Here is a 20,982-nt window from a genome sequence, read left to right on the forward strand (position 1 = left end):
ACGCCAGCTGCCGAAAAAAAGCGGAGAAGCTTCATCCTTTACTGCGCATGCGCTCTACCAGACTCCAGCTGAGAGTCCAGTTTCTCTCTCTCTCTCTCTCTCTCTCTCTCACGAGTCATTTTAAACACTATAAACGCTAGCGGATTCAAACATCCTTTGGGAATTCACATAAATACAAATATAAATCATATCATTTGTTTTTAGTAACATTCGCTGATGTTGTTAAACCAGTGACAAACTAGATGGGTACAGTCATTGGAAACAGCTGTGAGAAAATATTTTATGTTGTTGTCATAATATAAAAGGTCATGAAAGGATGATGTAAATTAGATTTTTTGTTTGGGCTACTGTAATATTTAATAAATGGCATATTTGATAACAATGAAATTAACTGCAAAGTGCTTTTTCTGTGCCTGTCAACATAGACACGTTTTCTGAGATTTACAAATCTGTACTGCGTACTATACAATATCATTTTTATTTATTTTATTTGTATCTCTTTTCCTTCCTTTCTACTTAACATGCCTGAATAATTATAATGAAAAATAAAACGATGGTAATTATAATTGCAGAAGTGCACATAGCCTAAATATGTGTATGCATTTGAATGAGTATATTAATTCATCAGTTACTGTATATTAAATAAACTATAAGCATATATAATGTGCATTATAATTCATATTAAGACATCCCAGACAAATTCACTATGTGTGTGGAAAAAAGTCAAGCTCCCATTCACCAACCTCAACATCATCTCATTCTAATCCACATTTCTTATGTTTGCTAATTACAGAGCCACTCATGTCCCTGTCTCCGATTATCATTTCGCATAAAAAGCACACGTTTAGCATAAATTACGAATATTTCTGCATATTAGCCAGAGAAGCCGTGACATGTTAATGACCCTGGTGTCAAATGGCAGAGAAAATGAAAGAGAGATAATCTGACAGAATGAAAAACAGACAGAATAAATACTGAAAGAGACTGAGAAAAGAAAGAGCTCCTTGACATTTAGAGTTGTTTTAATTACTTTTCATTAAAAACACAGGCCAGTTTTCATTTCAAATACACTGACACATCTGAAAGTCATATAAGCAAAATGCAAATAATTCAATAAAGAAAAGAACACAGTCAACCAGCAATATTTTGTATATAGTTTAAGAAAACAGGACTAAATGTAAAGAAGTTAAGGCTGGAAATGTTGTGATTACAACATTTGCTTGGTTCTATTGTCCATTTCTAGACTAAATATAGTGTCTGTCTGTTTGTCTTTTCTCTCTGTCTTTCTGGGTAAGGGCAGGGAGGAGAGGCCATCCGCACTGCATTGTGGGGGTTAGAATGTGGTGACATCAGAGGAAATGTCAGAGATTGTGGGAGGCAATGTTAAAGAGAAACTCAGCTCCTAGCCTGAAAGCCTAACTGACATTTGTGGACAGTCGGAAAGGTCAGGCATACCTTCAGATGAAAACTGCTTATATAGTATCAGGTGGGTAAAACAATATTTTAAAGCTGTACGACTACTAGTGCGTTTATACAACAGTTTGAAGGCATAAGTGTGTAAATAAATAAGAAACAACAACGGGTGTCTTAAAAAACCCTCTTGTGTGTGGAACTACTTCCTTATAGCACAGATTCAAATCTCAAGTTGACGGTTTAACAGTTGAGTCCAAGCCTCCATTACTAATCAGACATAAATGTCACTTTAGAACTAGTAAAAATGGAACGCTGAGTTGCTTCATTGAAGTTAAAACCTATATAAACAGTAGTAAAAACTCCATTCATTTTATCCATATAGGGAAATTGATTTTTAACGATAACTTCTAAACCTTTAAAGACAGCCTTATTGTGAGCTACAAGGTGGTTAATCGATGGTTTTTGCTTCTGCTGAAGCCGTCAAATTAGTTTTAAAATAATCGTGTTTAACATTAGAATTTGTGGTAAAAAACTACATTACCCATGATGCTGTACCGAAAATCCAACCAATCAGAGAAAAAAGAAGCAAAAGGCACCAAAAGATCTGTTTAGCTCCACCCACTCCCATGAAGCACTGCGAATGACGTAGTCGTAGTCTTCTTAGCTCTCAAAATAATTAAATATTTTAATTTATATGCATATTTTGCAATAAATTTAAAATAGCCTACCTCGTTTATATATTCATTTTTACATGCATAGTTAGCCTATATTTCTCCATTTTTAATTAGATTAAAAATGCTTGCTGTTTGCAATGCTTCATGGGATTGTTGTCATTTCCCACACTAAAGCTATTAAGTACACAGTCTTGTATACCTTTGTATTTTTGTCTGATTTTCAAAAACTTTTTCTTTGCTTCCAATCAAAGTTTGTATTGTTATGATTCACCTTGTCGTTGGTTAGTTTTGTTCATGGCTTATAATGCTTTAACAAAGACTTTTTTTAAATGAATAGAAAAATACTTCCAGAATCAAAATACTTTAAAGCTACAGTATAAGCTAAATGTTAAAATGACTATGTAGAGTAGAGTATTATGAGAAAGGGATCGGAGGAGCGAGTGCGATTACCTGCATCTGATACAGCATTCATTCTTCAGGTCAATCTCATTTTCATAAGAGGAAAGTATCTTTGTCATAGTATACTTTCAATGGATATGGGGATTTCCAATGACAACGCTGTTCAATTTGGTTGCGTCTTACCAGGCCACAGGTAAGACGCTAAAGGTAAGATGTTAAAGGGTTAGTTCACCCAAAAATGAAAATTACCATATGACTTACTCACCCTCAAGTCATCCTAGGTGTATATGACATTCTTCTTTCAGACGAATACAATCGGAGTTATATAAAAAAAAATGTCCTGGCTCTTCCAAGTTTTATAATGGCAGTGAATGTACATTTCCATTTTGAAGTCCATCAAAGTGCATCCATCCATCATAAAATTCCTCCAAACGGCTCAGGGGGGTTAATAAATGCCTTCTGAATGAATCGATGTGTTTGTGTAAAAAAAAATCCATATTTAAAACTTTATCGACTAAAATAACTAGCTTCCGGCAGACGGCAGTATGCATCGATTTACGATGGAAGAGTGACCCCTGACCCAACGCACAACGTAATGACGAACGTGGAAGCACAGAGGATAGAGCAAAACAAAACACCAGTCACGAATTAGAAGTCTAAAACGACAATCTTTAATGAGAAACGTCGGAGGAGCCGCGAGAGGCATCTACTTACGATACTCCTACATCCAACGTCATACGTATGTCACTGGTTACTCTTGTGGCGCAAGTCGACTTGCGCAGTATGCGTACGGCCGTCTGCCGGAAGCTAGTTATTTTAGTCGATAAAGTTTTAAATATGGATATTTTTCTTACACGAACACATCGATTCACTTCAGAAGGCCTTTATTAAACCCCAGGGCCGGGTGGAGGACTTTTATGATGGATGGATGCACTTTTATGGATTTCAAAACAGAAACTGCTATTCACTGCCATTATAAAGCTTGGAAGAGCCAGGACATTTTTTAATATAACACCGATTATATTCGTCTAAAAGAAGAATGTCATATACACCTAGGATGACTTCATTTTTGGGTGAACTACCCCTTTAAGGCAGTTCTGAATGGCCGCTGACACCTTGGAGCTCACATCTCCAAAAACGTGGAAGCAACTTTTTAATTGTCCGCTATCTTTATAAATAAACCGCATATTTGAAGTTTAAACAACTACATTCTTGCCTTAAAAAAATTAAAACTACATTCCGTGACACAACTATAGTAGTATTTGTTATAGTATATATACACTATATTATAGTGTTCGCTCGTCCACCATAACACTCGCTGTCAGAAATGCTGCAAGCGAGTGAGACAAACGTAATTACCGTAAATAAAGCTTTGGACGCTTTCGAATCACTCTCGCAGACGCAGTACTTTGATGTCATACACACCGATCAGTCTGCACACACCGCTTCTTGAAGTCGAACACCCCTTAAAGGGATAGTTCACCCAAAAATTTAAAGATTCTGTCATCATTTACTCACCCTCAAGTTGTTCCAAACCTGTATAAATTTCTGTCTTCTACTGAACACAAAAGAAGATATTTTGATGGGTAACCAACAGAGGCGGACAGAGTACACAGCTACATTACTTGAGTAAAAGTACAGATACCTCTTGCTAAATTTTACTCAAGTACAAGTAAAAGTACTACAGTCAGATGTCCACTTAAGTAAAAGTACTAAAGTACTTGTTTTTAAAAGTACTTAAGTATCAAGAGTACAAGAGTACATTTTCTAAATATTGCATTACTACTGCCACAGTGCTTACATTGGTAAACACAGCAAACACTTGAAGCGAAAACTATCATTAACTTGTTCAGAAAATTTAAATAGTCTGGCGAGGTGGGGCACGGGTTGGCACATTCCCGGGATGCGATATTTTTTTCCCCAGGATGGTAGGGGAAGACTCATGAATATTCATTTGGGAAGTCATCCCTGATTGGTCTGGTGACCTACCCTTAACCCCACCCCTAAACCTACCAGTCACTGGGGGTCTTATGACCTCCATAACCCCACCCCTAAACCTACCAGTCACTGGGGGTCTTATGACCTCCATAACCCCGCCCCTAAACCTACCCGTCACTGGGGTTAAGACCAATCAGGGATGTCTTCCCCTACCATCCTGGAAAAAAAAATATTGCTCCAGGGAATGTGCCAAGCCTGGACCTGCTGCGTCTTCATCCATTGTTTCGTCCATGGTTTCGTCTCTTATCTAAATCTGACCATGGAGTTGACTTTGGCGGAAAGCTGAAGGTGATTGCTGATAGGCTGTTCCAATCAGTGGCGCCTGCACAATCCAATCACATTTGAGAGGGTTTCCGAGATGTTTCTTTTTTCCTTTTTTTTTTTTTTTTTTTTTTAGAAGAAGTAACGGGTACTCACAGTTATGGATAGAAATGTAGTGGAGTAAAGAGTACAATATTTGCCTCTCAAATGTACTTGAGTAAAGTCATGAGTACTCCCCAAAAATGATACTCGAGTAAAGTACAGATCCCTCAAAATTGTACTTAAGTACTGTACTCAAGTAAATGTACTCAGTTACTGTCCGGCTCTGGTAACCAAACAGTTGATGGACCCCATTGACTTCCATAGTATCTTTTCCTCCTCCATACAATGGAAGTCAATGGGGCCTATCAACTGTTTGGTTGCCTGTATTTTTCAAAATATCTTCTTCATTATTCATTTTCACAGAGATAAGATATATTATGATACGGACTATATGTACATTATTAATACCACAGTCCAAAACCGTTACTTTTAAGCTGCTGTCAGTGAACTCAGCGACCCATCAAAGTCTAACAGATTTCACTGGATTTTTAAGTGCAGATATCTGTCTGACAGCTTCATCTGAGGCCTGTTCCATCTGAGACAGACTTTATGTAAATAAGTTTGGCTCTGATTGTTAATTAGGGCTTTAGGTGATCAGTATTCATGAGTGTGCGTGTCTGTGCTGCGCGGGGGTTGGGGGAGCGCTGATCTGGCTTCAGTGACCAGTAGGAATATGCGCGCCACAAACTTGCTGGAATACTGATGAGGGAGGTGAGAAAGGCACCAGTCCACCAGGGAGAACTAGACGCTTCCTCCATCTCATGCACCACCAGTGGACTTTGCACAAGGTGCATATTTTAATGTGAGAGCATTTCAATCAGTTCCCTCAGCATACTTGCACACATATAGATCAAACTAGCTTTATAAAATAGAAAACATGCATAGGTCAGATGACCAATAAAGCCCACCTAACCCCCAATCGGCTACGGCAAACATATACCTGCAGTGTTTACGGCCACACGTGGGTTTCAATAGCCCAATTTGATGAAAAGCCCCTCGTTGTGCTTAGCGGGGTCCTATTAAATCAGCCATGCCTGTTGGAAAACCATTCTTACACACCACGGAGAGGTGTCTCAGAGGGCAGGAAAACACGCCTTGAAAATAAGAGGAAAATCTGAAATGGCTGAAGGTCTAAAAGGTGGAGATGCAACCACTCTGCAAGCTGTTGTGGCCTTGAGAGAGTCCTCTTCAAACAAAAAGCCAGGAAGATAAATAAACTTCATCCTTTTTAATGTATTTGACTGCCCAGAGAATAAAGCAACGCCGACAGCTTTTTCCTTCAATTTTATTAAGTCTATAAAACTTGTCTTGACACACAGAAAAAATGTTAGTAGCAGAAAATGAATGGTAGGCCTATCTAAAAACACAAAAGCGTCTCTGGTTGAAAAGCTCTTTTGTGATTTGACCTTTGTGTTTATCATTAAAAAAATGAGAGTTGAAAGGATCCGTAAGGTAGGCTATAGTACGCGAGTTACATTAGGATCAGTGAGAGGAAAAAGGTGTTTGACATGCCTACCTATGACAAAAAGACACATGCACAATACACGGTTCACAAGCTCTTATCGCTATTGGTATATACTGCCCCCTAGTGAACATCAGTTACTCTAAATGAGTTTACAAGCAAACATTTTACACCTAGATATTATTGTCTCCTGCAGGTCAACATGGTTGAAAGATTGTGCGACAGTGAGTGATCAATCTCTGAATGAATAAAGATGGCAGCTTCCAGGAGTTTATGAAACAACTGAGCAAATGCCATTGATATAAATGGGAATGCTATCAGCTTTCTCCAAGTATTACAGACTTACTCGCTGGGACCTTAGCAATGTCTAGGGATAAGTATATCATAGATTCTGTGGACAAAAGCAGCCCATCTAGCACCAGAACGGGCTACCAATTAACACATAGCAATGTGCTAACAAACAATCCACTTAGCACGCAGAAAACATTTACAACCCTTTAGTTTAGCATAATGGTTGTATGGTATGGTTTTTGCTGTTTGAATTTGCAAAAGCACATAATAGACTTAAGAGCTATAGTGCACAGCAAGATTCAGTAAATGAATACATTAATTTCTCCATTAGTGCATGGCTTTGGATGACATCTGCCATACAGTATAACACTTCATAGTGCTATTTGGAGTTTAACAACACATCACAACCCACTCTGTCTTTGCTATGATATTGTTCTCCAAATCTGAATGATGAATCATACGTTGCCTGTGAATTTTACGAGCAGATTTTATTTACCTATGCTCAAAAATACAAAAGACAAAATGTAGAAAATAGTATCCAGGCGAGTTTCTCAAGACTAATTTCTTTAAAAAAAAAAAAAAGAATTATTTTTCCATTTCATAATTTTTCATTATTCTTCATTATTATACAAAATATATACCTATATGAATACATGCATGTTTTCCCCCCAAGTGTATTTGTTTGGGGCAAAGTTTACTTGGCATAATATGTTCTTGTGAGAGTCAATTAGAAAGCTGTAAAAAAAATGATCACCCTTTCTGAAAGCATTCTCAGGACACAAGAAAATCAGTTGACAGAAAATTCAGATTAAGCGTTCAAACAGTTTTTCCTGATCCAATCAAAATATCCATAATGATTAAAACATAGAATCAAATAATCATATGATAAGATAAATGAGGAGTTTAAATATCAGGAGTGTGTCCAGCTCTTCATTCTGATGAAGAAAAGCTCTTCCTTATTCAAGCCAAACGAACACTCCCATATTCAGAATGACCATCAATTACCTGGGGGAAAAACGACACCATAGTAAGTCACATCTTTCTGCAAGTTAGATATAAACTTATTAGTCTAATTAGACAAAAGAAAATAATTGTGATTAATCTTCAAAGTTCAAAAGAAAAGCATTTATCTGAAATAGAAAGCTTTTGTAATATTATAAAATGTCTTTATGGTCACGTTTGATACATTTAATGTATCCTTGCTAAATAAAATTATTATATAATGTTGTATATAGTGTATAATGTTACAAAGGTTTTCTATTTTGGATAAATGCTGTTCTTTTGAACAATCTATTCATTAAAGAATCCTAAAAAACAAAAACAAAAACAAAAAAACAACTGTTTTCAACATTGATAATAATAATAAATGTTTCTTGAGCAGCAAATCAGCATATTAGAATAATTTCTGCAGGATCATGTGACACTGAAGACTGGAGTAATGATGCTGAAAATTCAGCTTTGTCAACACAGAAATACATTTAATTTAAAAATATATATTTAAACAGAAAACAATTATTGTAAATTATTACTGTTTATACTGTATTTGAGATTAAATAAATGCAGCCTGGGTGAGGATAAGAGACTTCTTTTAAAAACGTTAAAAAAATATTACCGACCCTAAACTTTTGAACGGCAGTGTACAAAAAACTCAGGCTATGAACTCTGGAATGCATGAAAGAATGCATCAATAACTATAAACACACGTGCAACACACATAAAACATGCTTAGAGGAAGGAAGATCCCCATTAAATAAACAAAGAGACTAAGACGTCATTTACATTACAAACCACACACACACCTCATTCCCTGACCCAGACACACCTTGCCCTTCCGACAATGAACTAACCAATACATTTGAAAGAGGCCTATACATCCTTTTCATTCTGTTAGTTTCCTGTCCGACGAAAAAGATAAACACTGTTCAGTTTATTGTTTGTTAAAAAAAATTATGTTATTGAAAGTCTTATGCTCACAAAGGCTGCATTTTTAAAAAAATCAAAATCACAGTAAAAACAGTAATATTGTGAAATAATTTAAAATAAACTTTTTTTTGCATTTTTACTCGTCTTCAGTGATACTTCAGAAATCATTCTAATATGCTGACGTGCTTAAGATAAATTTCTAATTATCTCAGTTAAAAACGATTGTGATGCTTAATATTCAGTTAATATAATATTTTTAAATAACTTATTTTCAAGATTCTTTGATAAAAAAGAACAGCATTTTTTTAAATATTTTTTTAATATTATAAATGTCTTTATATACCATTGATCAATTTCATACATCTGAATACATAATTTGTACTTGCTGAATAAAAATAAAAATAATAATAATAATAATAATAATAATAATTACTGACCCCAAACTTTGGAACAGTAGTATACTGTAAGTTTTGGCCCAATAAATTCCATCAAAGGGTCAAGAAGTTGGTTGACAATGGAACGCCAAGACATTTGAATGTGGAACGTAATTTGGCAATTACTCTTTGTAACTATTCACAACATATAAATGATGATTTCATTAATATTATTAAGAACCTTCTATTAATATTTCAGTGATTTTTTTAATCAGTTTACTCACTGTGTGTGCATGGGCAGCTCCCATCTTTTGGAGCAGTTGGGATCCAGCCCTGGTTTGGAACGCTTAGCCTTCTGAAATACAGCCAAGGCAAAAAGCGACACTGCTGCTGGAGGGCAAGGGTCAAAGTTTGAATGTGATTTCAAGATTTTTAGAGGTTCTGGAGTAAAGTTGCAATTGTTTTCAGCAACAGGAGTGCACGCATTAGGGTTAGTTTGTGTAGAGTGGGCTTTTGGTTTGGAGTAGTGCTGGTAAGGCACATATTTGGGCTTTGAGTTAGCACTTAGATCAAAGTTTGACCATTGGTCATCACAGGACTGTATTTCCTGCTCATTCCCATTTTCTATATCCTCTTTGCATTCACCGCTCTTCTCATCCCAGTAGACAGGTGGCGGCGGTGAGGGAAAACCCATTTCTTGCATTGCGTTCTCTTCTTGCAAGTTAGTATATTCTCTTTGAATCCTTCCCCAAACATCAAATTGTTTCAATCCATCATCACCATCTAGAAACTTCCTTCTCCTCTCTTTGTACTGCTCTACCCAGTCTGTCTCTTCTTCAGTCTCCACCAAAGCATGTTCTTCCATCTCCTCTCGCTCAACAAGACCTGTATTTGGATTGATTGGTGACCTGTCAGAAAGTGTATTAGCTGGTTTCGAAGGACAAACCCAACTGTCTCTTAGTTCTAGATTACTCATTTTACTGTCTCTTAGTTCTAGATCATTAATTTTACTGTCTCTTTGTTCAAGATTATTCATTTTGCTATCTAAATGTTCTGGATTATTTAGGCCCCTATGTAGTGATTCTAAGCTCTCGTGAATGCATGGGTCCTCTTCATATTTCAGCTCCAAATTCTCACTCTCAATGTCCGTCCAAGCGTGATTCTCTTTCTCCAGGTGCTGTAGAACCTCTGATAAGTGCTCACTTTTGTCTGAACCCTTGCCCCCATTCCTGACAAGTTCAGATGGGAGTTCCTCCAAAAGCTCTGTGGTGGGGGTCTCAATGGTATCGGGGTCTCCAGGACTCAGGTCTTCCTCAGCTTTAGTAGCAGCGGATGACTGTAATGCCAGTGGCAGATCTAAGCACTGCCTGCTCTGTTGACGTCTCTGGGGAGACACGGTGAAGGTGGTCAAACCTCCTCTCTCAGAGGGGCTCCTCAGCAGCTGACAGCCAGGAAGTGCCTTAAGCTCTGCCTCAGGGGTGTGACGCTCCGAAAACCAACCCGTAGACGGATCTTCTGCTGGTTGATTCTGGGATATAGGAGAACTAAAGAGGAAATTGAATTTTAGAAAAATAAAAACAGTGAAATTGTTTCCTGGCTGATATTATCTGACTGAAACACTTTTCTATATTAAATAAAATTTTGAAATATCAAATCATGAATAACTGGATCCAGACAAAATGAACATACTTTGCAGAAGACAGCGTTCTCTGTTGCCGTGCCTTCAGAGATTGCGCAAGTTCGCTCATAACTTTAGCGATTGCAGGGCAGCGGTCAGCCATGCGTGCTCTGTGTTTGTCTGAACGCTTGTCGCCCCCTTGAGCTTCATCTACTGAAGCGAAACAAAGTGTTATGACAAAGACACAGAAAAGTGTGTCTTGTGTTTATCTGTGAAACCATCTCATCTGTAACCTCTTAATACAGCACCAACACAAACAGCAAAGTGTACAGTATATATTTTTTATTTAATTTATTCAAATATGAATCAGTATTAGCAAATTGAATTTCAAAAGTTAATTTGGCAAAAGACAAAAACAAACAACTTGAAATTCTGAAGAAAAAGAACACAAAAGACAAGCACACAGAAAATTAAAGACAAATATAACATTAAAATGATTCTAACCAAAAGCAAAAAACAAAACTAAACAGCTTTAATTAAAAAAAAGAAAAATATTTGTGGCTGATGAATTCATTTAGAATTCCTGAAATGTGAATAATTTAAGAAACGCATCCCTTTTGACCTAACATCTTAAAAAAGACATCGACATGATTGACATTTAATAAAGCTGAACTGCAATTATGTGGATAAAAATATCAAAGACTGATTACAACCATCTTGAGAGCGGTGTCTAACTGAGCAGCCATACACCTTGTTGAATTAAGGCACAATTATTGTAAGAAAGCACTACAGATTTGCCTGCTAAACACTGAACATCACATAACATTTCAACCTTTATACGGTCAAAGCCAGAGAGAGTGACATTAAACAAGGAAGCTGATTAAACAACAGACAAGACAAGAGTTCAGTGTAATGTGCATAAGACAAAGGCTATGTAACAGAGGAAAATAAGCCCATCACCGACGAGAGCAGGAACAGAGAAGCAAGCATGGAGGAGAAGAGGAGGAAAGGATGTGCTGCCTGTTAGGCGCCCCCTCCTGGTAGGACAGTGTAAAACAAGAGCAAATAATTAATCCAACAGTTGGGGGAAACCAAAAAAAGAGTTTTATGACAAGGATGTAACCATGGCTGTGTCTGAAAACGCATACTCTTGAGTAGGTAACTTATTTTGAATAAGTAATTACTTCACGATCGCTAAAAAAAGTATGTTCTATATAGTATGAATGAATGTGTGTAGTATGAAAGTAATCTGGATGCACAGTACTACATTTGGCATGTTATCATTATCAGGTGACCTACTATTCACTGGCATTCATAAATCCTCTCCCGTTGCCTCATGGGATAGTAAAGTGTCCATCTTATGCACACTTTAGAATCTCGCCGGAAGTAGAAAGTTATCCGGGGACTTTTTGGCAATTCTTTTTTGAGTACTGTGAATTCAGACATAGTTCTTGCGTCACATTGTTTTTCACCTACTATACAGTAGGGAAGTATGCGATTTTGGATGCAGCCCATGTCTTGAACATTGGGGGTGGGGGACTATTTTGACCCATTTGCAAATAATACTTGCATTAAAATATGCACACATGCACTTTCTTTTGTATGCCTAATATGTAAAAAACAAAAAAAAACAAAATAAAAACATAAAACGTTTCTAGTCTCGTCACACTCAGTTAAGAATTACATGAATCACAATAGCATATTTTCAATTCAAAACGGCCATATGTGAGAAAAAAAAATCAGGTAGTTTGCATTACTGGACGTTACTGTCGGTAATTTGACATCTCTATAGTAATTTGATTGGCCATCTCAATCATTTTGACACTGACATGGCAGACCAGACTGAAAATGTAAAACTTTGTCATCTTAACATAATATCCTGCGCATCCATGCAGCCTAGCATAGATAAGAGCAGGGAGAGCAGCGATAACCCCCCTTTTTTTAATGTACAACATAATCTGAGAATTCAGTCTGATTCAAGGGGGAATCAGACTGCCAATTCCTGACTGACGAGAGGAGGAGCTGAGGATGGAGGAGGGTAATAGGGACTTTAAGCAACAGCTGCGAATGGAACGGCTATGGCGACGGCGACCGGAAGTATGCTGTCACACCGCCGTAGCCAAGAACGTAAAAATCACTAAGCAACCGTAAACAGAACAGCGCAACTCGTTTGTATTATTTTCCTAATACAAACGGAAAAAATCGTTAAAGCAGGGCTCAGTAATTTCGGGATTTCTTCGCTGTATTCTCGCAGGTTTCTTTCTAGAGCTCCCCCTACAGCTTCGGAATAGATATTTGACAACACTGTTGTAAAAACTCGTTGGCGATTCTCAGACACCAGAGGCTAGTAGATCAACGACATCAAAGCAGATGGGACATTCTTTAAAACGTCTTCTTCATTCGGGTTCGAACAGCGTGAGGGAGCGCAATAATGACAGCATTTTAGCAGATTTCTTTTGGCCGTAAAGCAATTCGTTACATCGCGAGACCTGATATCACGCGATACTTCCTGACGCAGCGGCCGGCGGCCCGCCGGCTCAAAGTTGCAAGTGCGGATTTTCCGCTCACGGGCACCAGGGGGGTGCGAAACGACCACCATTCAACCCGAAATAAGTAATATAACCATTCCAGTGACTCCGAAGCTGTTCAGTTAAGGTAAAAAAAGTGACCTGCCAGAACTGACAGCTTGATACTTATGAACAAATGTATGAAAGCTTTTTTCCTCCAAAGGAAATAAAAAATAATTAAACTCAAATACCTCAAACTGAAATAACTTAAGTTATATTGTCTGAAATGAATAAATAAATATATATATTTATATATAAAAGATATAAAATGAGATATAAAAATGAATACATACCTTTGTTATCTGAATTGGATGGGGCGGGGCCATCACCCGGTGGGGGCGGAGCTCTCCGTTTAGTCCTTTTAAGGGAGGACTCAGTGGAAGAAATACGACTGAGCAGACCCTGAACAAAGCACATAGAGGTTATGTTTGGAATAAAATACTAACATACTGCTTCATGCATACAACACAGTAAATACATTACTTAAAGGGATATTTCACCGCTGGAAAGATGAATGAGTATTTAAATTGGGTCATTTATGTAGTAGAAATGTGAAATTATTATGGAAGTTGGTGCCTTCTAGACTGAGAAAAGCCAGAAAATTTATTTTTGGCTCATGTGGATGTACTGTAAGACAACAACTCCCAGAATGCACTTGCTTCGCTGCCCTACAAGGCCACTCCCAAGCCACACCTACCGGTTACAGAGGGCAGTATCGGAAGAAATGATACAACTAGGCTATAGTTGACTCGAAACTGAAAAGACGCCGGCAATATCATACCAATACCTTTGATCCATATTTGCCTTCCAAAGTAAAGCTCTTTCATGGGTGGACAGATCTACTAAATCCCAAAAGCTGTATTTCACCCCTGATTTAGCATGTTGCATATATCCACAAGGATTACCGTCAGTCATTATGTATCCTTTTTGTTAGTTCTCTTCTGTTAGGTCAAATCTCTCCCTCCACTTTGACAGGCCAAATTCGCATTCCCTCACACACAGAGAGCTTCAGAGGCCAGAGTTACAACAGGGGGTTCAGAGGGGAACACAACCTTCCTACCATGTTAGAAAAGCAGATGTGAACATTAAGGCTCTGTGCAGGCAGTATAAAGAGATAAGAGGAATCAAGGCCGGTTCGAATTCAGTGTTCGCGTAACATTCTGTCAACTAAGATTCCTTCATCTCTTCGCCTTTTGAAGAGAGTTTAGATATATCCTTTGCTGCTTGATACCTCACTTCTGTGTGGTTTGGGGGTTCACAGGTTTTATCGTGAGATCCCACCCCCTATGGGCGGGTTGAAAACATGCGGACCAAAAAACAAAAAACAATGACGTTTTTTTTCCAGACACACAATACAGAAATCTCTCATCTCAGGGGGACATGAGGGAGGGAAGCACGGTCATTCGAAAATACTACCGGGTTTCTACTGATACAAAGCTTAATGCTAATCGGTGAAGTATCCCTTTAAAGTGAAACAGTATGCACTATGCATTTTTAAACAATAATATGCTGTAGTTGTCACATAACTTCACTACATTGCTTGTCAAATTCAGCAAATTGTCAAATGGGAAATAAAAACAGTTGTTTAATTTATTGTTAATAAATTAAATTCTTTTTGAAAATATTAGTGGCAATCCTGCCAATTCATGAGTTTGTGTTCTATCATTTGTGTTATAATTTATACACTATTATATTATATATGCATATTTTTAATTAGCTATTTTTTTGTTTATTTTATGTTTTGAAAATGTTACTGTATGTGCTTTTGTCATTTTTTTTTTTTTTTTAAATACTACCATTTAGGTTCAATTTATTTTTATTTCAGTTTTAGATTCAGTTCAGTTTTATTTATTATTTATTTATTTCCAGTCAGTAATTTTAGTGCTTGGACTTATTTCAGTTAGTTACCAATCCAATCCAATACCAATTTAAAAATATTTTGTTAATTAAAATAAAGTAGAAACTAACAACAAATAAAACTAACAAATAAAAATAAAGCCAAGAATGATAAAGCCTGTGAAAAACAAATGAATAAAATTGATAAAAAGCACAACACAATTACTATAACTAACATTAAAATGAAAAATAAAATTATTAAAACAAAAACCAATTCAAAATAATTAATGAATACTATAATAGTGTATAAAAAATAAAAATAAAATAATACTAATGCATGCTAATTTGAATACTGGAGGACCAAGAACATAACTCAATTTAATAGGGCTAAAGTTTATTCAAAAAACAAAACAAAAAATAAAATAAAACCAATTTAAATGTTAACAGTGTAGTTTAAACCTCCATTTCATTGCTAAACCAGCTGATCAGCAAATTAATTACACACAAGCTAATTCAGGTTTGGACTGGTATGGAGATGCCCAAAGCATTCCCACCTGTTTTCCAGCAGGGTCACTTTCTGACAGGTCAGAAAAGTCTCTGGTGTGAAGTCCACAGGCGACACTCTGGGACGCATTCATAGGAGGCTTTGGAGCGGGTCTCTTCTTTGCCATGTCGGCAGGGACCATGGGTAAGGTCGAGTAGCCGTTAAGACCATTCACCCTGTCCGCACATTGGCCGTTCAGTTCAGGAGATGTTGAAGCACTGTCAGTCACAGCCTGAGGAAGAAGAAAGAAATAAAACATAAGAGCAAAAATTTGAAATGAATTTCAATATGCAAATTGCATTAATGTCCATAAACATGAGACCAGACAAGCAGATGCAAAGGCAATCTGAAAGATAAACAGATGCAGAGACAGATGGGTGGACTTGCACAAGTGTTTTACAGTGTTACAGTTCAGTTATGATACCCCCCACCCCCCATCGTTTCCTGAATATGACAACCAGCAGGTTGCACAGACTGCAAAACCAGACAGACTGACAGGTGTACAAACCTGCTCAGGTGTTTTCTTGCTCTTCTTGAATAAACCAAAGAAACCTTTGTTTCCCTTCTCTCTGTGGCTCTTTTCTTTGACACTACCTGGACACACACAAAAGCCTCATAGATCAAACGTATACTTTTGTGGACAAATCTGAGCAGTGCAGAAATGGTTGGTTCAGTGCTATATTAAAGAGATACATTATATTTTTGTGATACAAAATTAGTTTTTTGTATGGAAGCTTGTTTCCGCCACAGAATAAAACATTTTAAAAGATAATTGTGACTTTTTATCTAACAATTGAGAGTTTACATCTCGCAATTCTAACTTTATTTCTCAGAATTGTGAGATATAAACTCAGAGTTCTGACTTTTTTCTCGCAATTGCAAGTTTGTATATCTCAATTCTGACATCTTTTCTCAGAATTGTTAGATATATATTTGCAATTGCAAGTTATAAAGTCCAATTTTAAAGGAAAAAGACTTTATATCTCACTTCTGACTCAACACGCAATTGGGAGATATAAAATCAGAATTGCGTGGTATAAAGTCGCAATTGCGTGTTTTAAAGTCAGAATTGCGAGATATAAACATGAAATTCTAAGAAAAAAAGTCAGAATTGCGAGTTTATTTCTCCCAATTGCGAGTTTATAACTCACAATTCTGACTTTATTATTCATAATTGCGACTTTATATAACACAATTCTGAGATAAAAAGTCAGAATTGTAAGATAAAAAGTCGCAATTACCTTTTTTATTTTATATTCTGTGGCGGAAGCAAGCTTCCATATGTTTGGACTGGAGCTTGGTACCTTTATGAGTTGATACAGGATCAACAGGAGGATTCGTTGGTACCACTTTAAGAAGAAGAAAAAAAATATATCAAACTCAACTACAAAATATTAATATTACTTTAGTACGCAACAAAAAAGCTTTAAAGTACATTGTAGTATGCAACAGTGTTACATAATTACACTACAGTGCTTTTACACTGCCCTATTTTTACTTTTTTACTGACCTGTCATTTCCTTGGCATACAGCTCCCTGATTCCATAGTCATTCAGTGTTTTGGTGAGATCCAGGGTTTCCTCTGAATTGTATGTCTTTAGTAAGACGGTGGCATCAGGGTTGAACTCACACTTCTCACACACTGTGGGCATTAACTCAATCAGTGGCACTGTAGGATTGACCCGTGCTACTGCCTTATGGGACTTCTTGTAGTTTATCAGAAGACGAACTGTTGCCTGGAAAATTAAATTTTCAATTTAAACTTTTTATGACAGGTCTAATGTGACATAAGACAACCCTGCTGAAAAATCCAGCACGAATTCCATGTTGGTCCAGACTGGTATAGTGCTGGTCTAGCTGGTGGACCCAGCATAGTCATACTATTCTCAAGCAAAACTGAGCTGTTGTGGCTGGTTCACCAGCATCCCATGCTGATCCCAGAATGCAAAACACACCCTATTTTCGGTGACCAGCAATGCTGGATTTTTCAGCAATGAAGACAAGACCCTCTGACACAATATGCACGATTCTCTACTATATTGTATGCACAAAAGTAGTTTGTCAAAAGAGTATGATGTCTGAAAAGCAGCATTCATGAAGCAGTAAACAACACCTGAGTGACCTACTAGGCAAGTATGACAATTGATGAACTGCTTGATATCTGACAATTAAAAAAAAAAAAAAAAAAAAATCAGGATAAAATGATGAAATAAGATGGACATGAACTGTGTTGGGGAAAGTTACTTTGAAAAGTAATGTATTAGAATATCATGTTACTCCCTTAAAAAGTAACTAATTGCATCACTTAGTTACTTTTTAAGTTACATTACTTTTATGTTACTTTTTCTCACCTGGGCTGGGCTTTTTTTTTTTTAAATAACAAAAAAGTTATATTTTTGGGCAAATTTAAAGGCCCCTTCACACCGAACGTGAAATCAATAAGCCTCAGACTGAAGGAAATGCAAATTCACACGTGTACAGTAGAGAGCGCAGCTCAGACAAACCTTTCAGCTGTGCTGCCATTCTGGATTGCAGAAGAATAGGATGGAGGAGAAGAAAGTTTAACACTTACTTCATCAATAAATACAAGAAATCTAAAGTCATTTTTGCTGAATCAAAGGTCAGCAGCAAGTACATTGGTCAATAAAGTGAGATTAAATGCATACAAATATTTGTTTTATTTAACATATTTAATTATTGGAGGTTTGTGTATTTATGTAGTATTGTGATTTTGCATTTCACTTATTTTACTCATTTCGAGGAACACTGAATCTTTTTCTTTTGCAAGTGAGATTAGTAACTGCCACTCACATTTAGTCTAGAACTACAATATATAACCATCATAGTTTACACATAACGCTTCTGCACTTACTCACGATTTTTCTTAACATGGGGACAAGAGTGCTGTCAGTCAATAGATGGGTTACTTCTATAAATTAATCTATAATGTAATCGAGTTACTTGTAATGTGTTACCCCCAACACTGGTTATAAATCATGGCTTTCGATCAGACTTACCACAGGAATATGAGGTTTTTTCTGGTTAGCATCACTTCCTTTAGATTGCAGGACAACTCTTTCAAACTCAAGAGTGCCAATCATGGAATTGGGTTTGAAATTGATGTGGTTTTGATTTGTGGAGATAAGCTTGATGACATGATCCGATGGAATGAGGTGGTGTTGAGCACACAACGTAACCAGAACATCCATAACTGGTTTACTGCAAGCACAAACACACACACAGCTGGATTAAAACATGACCAGACAGTCATTCCAATGAAAGGATTGGTGAAAATGTGCAATATCACCTTTACTTTTTCCTTCTCTCTCACCTGCCATGCACTGCGGCTGTGGTCTCTTGTCCTCCTGGGAGCAATACAGTCAGAGGGATGTCCCTGTCTATGCGATCTTCTTGGGGATCCATGGGTGTGTGCTGTAGGTAGTATGAAGGACAGATGACGCTGTAGATTTTGGGTTGTCCTATTGATGAAGCAGAAAAATAAATCGCTAGGTCATTCAGAGAACACCCTACACAATTTGTGAAAACCCATCCGTATACAACCACTCAAGGATTTGCCTTTCTGGTGGTAGTTCTTTGAAACAGAGGCATTTATGGCATCCACTGTAACACACTCATGACAGAATGCTTTTTAATGAATCACATCACCAACCTGTGTGAAAAAAAAGCCCCTCTGTGTCTCAGCTAGGGCTGTGCAGGGGAAATTTCCAGGTATGTTCCATCGACTGTGGACCTTTTAGAAATGGAAACAGATTTTACTGTAGTTGCTTTACCTTGTTAGAAATAACAAGGTAACAACAAGGTAGAAAGAAATAACATGTTCTTTGGAGCAATACATCTGTAATATCTCGGATTTGCTTTAACTTTAAAACTAGCTACTTATGTTGTTATTTTTTTTTTAACACATTAATAGCCTTTAAGCCCCATGAAGTTGGAAATAATATCCAACTTCAGAAATGTATAGAATTATTTACATTTTTTACTTTATTAAAACACAATCAGCTGTGTCCTACAATTTCCTCACAAACTACAAAACAGCAGACAAGTAAATACTTTTCTTACACTACCATTCAAAAGTTTGTGTCAGTAAGTTTAAAAAAAAAAGGAATTAATATTTTTATCCAGCAAAGATGCATTAAAGTGATCAAAAGTGAGAGTGAAAAAACTAGAATTTTCTGAAACTTGCACCCTACCCACCCTGGAAAGAACACAAACCAATGTTTTAAATTGCACACCAACATGTACAAAACTTTGATAACTGTTGAAAAATGCTTTTAAGGCCCTGTTTGTGGAACTTGTCGTTACATACCAGCACAAAAATGACGTCGGGATCACAGATGATTACAAATTCCCACCTGGAGAGTAAAACAAAAACCAGTTTAATTAATAAAATGTACCTCGAAAGTGACGAAAATTAAAAATAATGTTGGGCAGCCAACGCCTTTGGGTGTGTTTGTTTGGTGCTCGTTCACTTCGTTGGAGCATTAGGCTTATCATGACTGGGCGTGAGCGCTACTTCACGCCTCCCTGCCGCTGATCATCGAGGCAAAGCGAAGTATGTCAATTTCCCATGAGAACGAACTCGAATAACGCCAAACGCACGTGCACCTGGTGCGCATTTGCCAAACATGGCCAGCCAACGCTCGGTAAATTCACTCCGAAATACACATTTGGTTGTGTTATGCAGAGATATTTACCCCATATCTGCCCAGTTTACTCTTATTTTATTCGAAAAGTTCACAAAATGAAATTTACACTACATTCACTATAGCTTAAAGGGGTTTGTTACATTACAAGCAGGATTAACTTAAGTACTAGCTCACCGATGTGCACGTAAAGTAGGCTATAAGCCCTTAGACACATTTCACAATGTATGGCATGGCACCTGTATCTTATTTATGCTCTTACCTTTATGTCCTTACCACAGTCTTTTGTCAGTGGTTTCCTCAAACATCTGCCGTTCCTAAATAATGGAAGGACTAACGGAGTAAAGAATCACAGTGAATGCAAAGACAAGCGTTGGTAATCCTCTAGTGGTGTCAGTACCTTCTGGACATGCCCAGTGCTGTGACATCAACAAATCTGTTTCCTGTGCGTGTGGGAAAGAGATAGCATTTCTGTTTTGAGTCTATTGAGTTGACATATTGATTTAAATAAACTTTAAGTCACCATGAAATAAAAATGGACAATTCTTATTTTTTATGGAATATTGCAGTATAAAAATAATAGCAGTATAAAAATAATAGTAATTATTATTTTTTTATTAAAAAAAATCACGTGGCCTCATAATCTTTAATCAAAAGAACTTAACCCCACTTCCAACCACCTCTTCACTGATGACGTGTTTACTGGCGAGAGGGCGGGACAACCTGTCACTCACATGAGATCGACCAATAGCAAACCACAAAAATCCAATGTTTCCAAGACGGACAAAATTAAATCCACTCTTTCCTGTTCAAAAAGCCGTTTCATTAAATGGAATGGATATGTCTTGAAAGGGAA

The 20,982-nt window shown here is 37.0% G+C and overlaps 1 protein-coding gene across 4 annotated transcripts; it reads right to left on the reverse strand.

The window, feature by feature from the left end:
• Positions 1 to 6,116: 6,116 nt before the first annotated feature.
• Positions 6,117 to 20,581, reverse strand: cobll1a (cordon-bleu WH2 repeat protein-like 1a). 4 transcript variants are annotated; one of them, XM_084128235.1, is made up of 13 exons: positions 20,389 to 20,581; positions 19,790 to 19,835; positions 19,133 to 19,213; positions 18,794 to 18,941; positions 18,480 to 18,681; positions 16,973 to 17,198; positions 16,767 to 16,811; positions 15,971 to 16,056; positions 15,473 to 15,694; positions 13,376 to 13,484; positions 10,587 to 10,725; positions 9,182 to 10,441; positions 6,117 to 7,605 (listed from the first exon to the last, which is right to left on the reverse strand). In XM_084128235.1, the coding sequence occupies exons 4-13, from the start codon at positions 18,883 to 18,885 to the stop codon at positions 7,602 to 7,604; spliced, it is 2,385 nt and encodes a 794-aa protein (XP_083984361.1). In that variant the 5' UTR covers positions 18,886 to 18,941; positions 19,133 to 19,213; positions 19,790 to 19,835; positions 20,389 to 20,581; the 3' UTR covers positions 6,117 to 7,601. The 4 variants fall into 4 exon arrangements, with proteins under 4 accessions (XP_083984361.1, XP_083984360.1, XP_083984359.1 ...); XM_084128234.1 differs by having other exon boundaries at positions 7,069 to 7,605; positions 10,587 to 10,728; positions 20,389 to 20,574; XM_084128233.1 differs by lacking the exon at positions 6,117 to 7,605 and adding an exon at positions 8,959 to 9,092 and having other exon boundaries at positions 20,389 to 20,574.
• Between the last annotated feature and the right edge of the window lie 401 nt (positions 20,582 to 20,982).

Source organism: Abramis brama (genome assembly GCF_963993115.1).
Source record: "Abramis brama genome assembly, chromosome: 11".
Classification (NCBI taxonomy): Eukaryota; Metazoa; Chordata; class Actinopteri; order Cypriniformes; family Leuciscidae; genus Abramis; species Abramis brama.

Coding starts and splice junctions, on each gene's coding strand:
- cobll1a (XM_084128232.1), bottom strand. CDS start 18,885: ATGGATCCCCAAGAAGATCGCATAGACAGGGACATCCCTCTGACTGTA. Junction 13,485..15,472: donor GTGACCCTGCTGGAAAACAG/GTGGGAATGCTT, acceptor TGCTTTGTTCAG/GGTCTGCTCAGTCGTATTTC. Junction 10,729..13,375: donor ATCCAATTCAGATAACAAAG/GTATGTATTCAT, acceptor GTTTCGCTTCAG/TAGATGAAGCTCAAGGGGGC.